This window comes from Microtus ochrogaster, chromosome 16 (genome assembly GCF_000317375.1).
Source record: "Microtus ochrogaster isolate Prairie Vole_2 chromosome 16, MicOch1.0, whole genome shotgun sequence".
Classification (NCBI taxonomy): Eukaryota; Metazoa; Chordata; class Mammalia; order Rodentia; family Cricetidae; genus Microtus; species Microtus ochrogaster.
In genome coordinates this window covers 1807657-1811853 of record NC_022018.1, presented here as the reverse complement: position 1 = coordinate 1811853, position 4197 = coordinate 1807657, and the positions used below count along the sequence as shown (strand labels likewise).

The 4197-nt window shown below is 38.2% G+C and overlaps 1 protein-coding gene across 1 annotated transcript in view; it reads left to right on the top strand.

The window, feature by feature from the left end:
* Positions 1 to 3448, top strand: part of St8sia6 (ST8 alpha-N-acetyl-neuraminide alpha-2,8-sialyltransferase 6) — a 131005-nt gene extending 127557 nt beyond the window's left edge. The window contains exons 7-8 of the mRNA XM_005354635.2: positions 139 to 231; positions 1493 to 3448. Coding sequence (XP_005354692.1) covers positions 139 to 231; positions 1493 to 1961 — 562 coding nt within the window. The 3' untranslated portion in view covers positions 1962 to 3448. The remainder of the gene's footprint in view (positions 1 to 138; positions 232 to 1492) is intronic.
* Positions 3449 to 4197: the final 749 nt, after the last annotated feature.

Here is a 4197-nt window from a genome sequence, read left to right as displayed (position 1 = left end):
TCACTGGTTTCCCAGGCAATTGCAACAGCTGTCAAATGTGTGTGTGTGTGTGTGTGTGTGTGTGTGTGTGTGTGTGTGTGTGTCCACATCTGCTTTTTATAGATTGTATTTTGAGATTTTTTTTCTTTTTTATTCCAGGTGCAACCTCCCCCCAGTCACAGGGAATGCTAGTAAAGATGTTGGAAACAAGACGAATCTTGTGACTGTCAACCCCAGCATCATAACGCTAAGGTGAGTGCCTGCAAGCTGTCTGATCACGTCACACATTTCTCCTGCTGCTGCTGAGGCTGACATGCCCCACAGCTGAGCCAGGTTCTTGGGAAAACACAAAAGAAGCCATATGCAAAGCTGAACTCTCATCCAGGCTGGGCTTTGTCAAAAGAATGACTCAGTTGTACTTCTAGTGTCGTGAGCTACATGTTTCTAATCAAAGGAGAATTTATCTCTTCAACTTAAAAAATAGGGAGCGCGGTTTCTTCCATTTTTTTGAGAGTCTTCATGCTATGTACAGTTTCTCCTTGATTGTGTGTGTGTGTGTGTGTGTGTGTGTGTGTATTTGTGGGTTTTTTTACAAAACTGTGTATGAGTTTGAGAGGAAGTTCTAGCACAGCCTGACAAGTCCCATTGGCTTTCACTTTCAGTAGTTTGTTATACAGAATACTTTCCATGGCTTCTGTAATGTAACTGTTACAGAATGTTGATTCCTTCATAAAAATTCCACATATACTTTGTTGCATTTTTTTCCTGTCGGAAAGAGACTCTTAGCACACACCTTTAATGCCTGCACTGCAGAGGCAGGCGGATCTCTGTGAGTTCCGGGGCAGCCAGGGCTACAGAGAGAATCCCTGTGTCAAAAAAAAAAAAGCACAGAAGCAAAGAGATAGACTGCTAATCATTAGTAATAGATGAGATCCCTCAAATTGTTCTAGAGTCTCTAAGTGAGAAGAAAACACTGTATCTGCCTTCCAAAAACTAATCATGGAAACATTTTACTCGAAAGAGTTCTTTCTCTGGTATCACGTGACACAGAAGAGGGTGCCAGCCTAAATCAGCAAGAAAATTGTAACAACATACAGAGGGCATAGGCTCTCTGAACAAAACTATGTGGTGATTAAATGTGTAAAATAGGTGAAAAATGACTTTTAAATATATATAGGCTATAATGTTTGGTTAGGAGTAAGTTTAAAGGTATTGAAAAGCAAATGCAACAGTAGATAATGGATTGTAATACAAAATAATAGAAGAAATGTCTTTCTGCTAATAGTCTCTGTAGATCAAGAAAGAGGAATGAAAACCAGGTATTGATATTGACATATTACTTGATCGATGTTTCTAAGTCAGTGGCTTGACTTTTTAATATAATGGATATAAATAGTTGCATTTTTGATCAGATATGTATTTGACATCATATAACTAAAATTGTTACTTTGATTATTATTGTTGTTGATGATGATGATGATTGTTGTTGTTTGTTTTTTTTTAAATTTGACAGATACAAGAGCTTGAAGGGGAAGAACACAAAGTTTCTGGAAGACATTTCCAACTATGGGGAAACATTCCTTCTCCTGCCTGCCTTTTCCTACAGGTTCAACACAGGCATCTCCTTTAAAGTCTACCAAACCCTTCACGATTCCAAAGTTAAGCAAAAAGTTCTCTTCTTCCATCCCACTTACCTGAGGCGTCTTGCTCTTTTCTGGAGAACTAGAGGGGTGACAGCGTACCGCTTGTCCACGGGCTTGATGATCGCAAGTGTCGCCGTGGAACTGTGTAAAAATGTGACGCTCTACGGATTCTGGCCTTTCTCAAAAAGTATAGAAAAGGCACCTATCAGTCACCACTACTATGACAACAAGTTACCTAAGCGTGGTTTCCACCAAATGCCCAAAGAATTTAATCAGATGCTCCAGCTCCATATGAGAGGGATCCTCAAACTACAGCTAGGCAAATGTGACGTGGCTTAAAGTTTCTTAATATGAGAAAAATTTCAAGAAGATGTGATAGGTGAGTTCTCAAACACTAAAGGAGGGAAGCGCAGAGAGTGGAGCATTGCGAAAGAGTTCCCCAAGATGGCTAGACCAAAACTCCCCACTAACTTCGCAGCCTCCACCAGCCACTCAGTCCAACCTCCAAATTTCTCTGAAATCGAGCTCATGATATCAGACTCAGACAAGAAACCTTGGGAGAATGTTTTAAAGCCTCTTGGCATAGGATTTGATTTGAGGCAGGGCCTCACTGAATGTTTCCTAGTTCCTATTTGTAATAGCCATTTCCAGTTCTACTGGAGTGGTAATGAAACTGAGCCAAAGATCCCTTTTGAGGAGAATGGCAGAACCACAAGGATTCATCAATTTCTTACTCACAGCCCTTCCTTTATTAATAATATCTTCCCATTATCTTCTCTTTCCTAAAGAGTACTTACACAAATAGATCATTAAATAAGAAAGTGTTGATTATTCGGGAAGAAAATTCTTTTTTACTTGGCCCTGTTCCTGCTTTTGACTCAGTTCACTTATGACGTTAGCTGCATTGAGATGCTGGTTGGATTTTGGGGCCTTTCCTTGCCTCTTTTGTCTAAATTTTCTTTACCTATATCATTTTATACTAAATTACTTCTTCAAGGTTCTGCTTTTCTCCTCCCCTCCCCAACTGAAAAAATCCACTCAATGACATAGGTAGTTAAATACTCATCGCTTCTCACCTTTTATCTTGTCTGTGGAGTTAACTCATCCAATTTTTAAAAATATTGAACATCTATTTGATGTCAGGCCCTGGGACCAGGCTCTGTGGGAGGGTATGAAGACATTGCCATTGGCAGAAAAACAAGTGCACACCACTGATTGATAAGACATCACAATCCTCATCAGGACAGTTACAAACATGGTGCTGGAAGGATTGTAGACAGGAACAGTTAGATCTCTTCTAGTAGAATCAACTTCATTGAAACTAGTTCAGCGAAGAGGTGGTTCCCGAATCAGAACTAGAAAGCAGTTAATTCTTGGCAAATTCAGAGGATTCTAGGTAAAAGGAAGGTAACAGGAAAAGAAAGCCAGTCCCTTGGTTCTGACCATCAAAACAGGGGTGCTAGGAGGTAGAACGGGAAGCTGCCCTAAGGCTTCATGTTCGGGGAGAGAACAGGGTGTGGAGGTGGTGACTTTTGCACACACTGGTGAAGTGGGAGTAATTCGGATCCAGGCACTTCAGGAAGAAGACTTAGCATGGAAACCCCTCACGTATTTCTCCAAGGAGAGATGAAGGTTTTCATGAGAAATTATACTCGGAAGCACATCAATCCTTAGTAAAATTTGAGTAAACATTAAATATGAGCACTTCATATTCACCCCTTTGCTGATGTCCCAGTGATGCCCTTACTGTAAATCATAACACATGTATTAAGTTATTTGACGATAACTATTCATGTGCACACATTCCTGCTTATCCATGGATATTCCCAAGACAGAAGTATAGAAGATGAGGTCCACATTCCAAGATAACCATAAATTTTATTTTTAATTCTTACCGGAGCCATCTTATTGCATATCAAATGGGTTTTTGGGAGGATACTGTGCTGTGAACTCTTCATTCTGATATAACCTTGTATTTGACATTTGTGATGTTATTTCTTTTGTTCTTTTATAGCAAATTAAACTTATTAGCTTTTAAATTTATGGAAAGTTCATATATAAATATTTTCAAAAGATCAAAGGCTTTTAAGCTACACAAAATCAAACTTATTTGTCATCGTTCTTCTTCTGGTGAATAGAGACTCTTTTATGCTGCTGCTAATGGATTTAATTAGCTTTAAGTATCTCCTAGAAACATTGGTCATGTTTCAATCATGCTATTAGCAAAGAAATATTTTTTAAAGTGGATCAGAAAACTACCATTTTTATAATTAATAAAAATATTTCTCAAAATATTTTGTGTCTGACAGAAACAAAGTCTTTTTGATAGTATTGGGAATACATGATTGATGAACAAAAGTAGGCTGTAGTGAATTAAGTTAGTAAATAAACAGTGTAGAGATATTGCAAAATGTTCTAGCAAAAAAAATTATGTCTGGTTAGGAAGTTTTGAACTTATTTAGTGTTTTCCCATATAAGATGCTATTTTAACTCAGGAGATTTTAAACATAAAAAAAAAACCTTTTAGTGTCACATACATGGATTTCAGAAAGTCTGAAGATAACCTGAGGCTAAT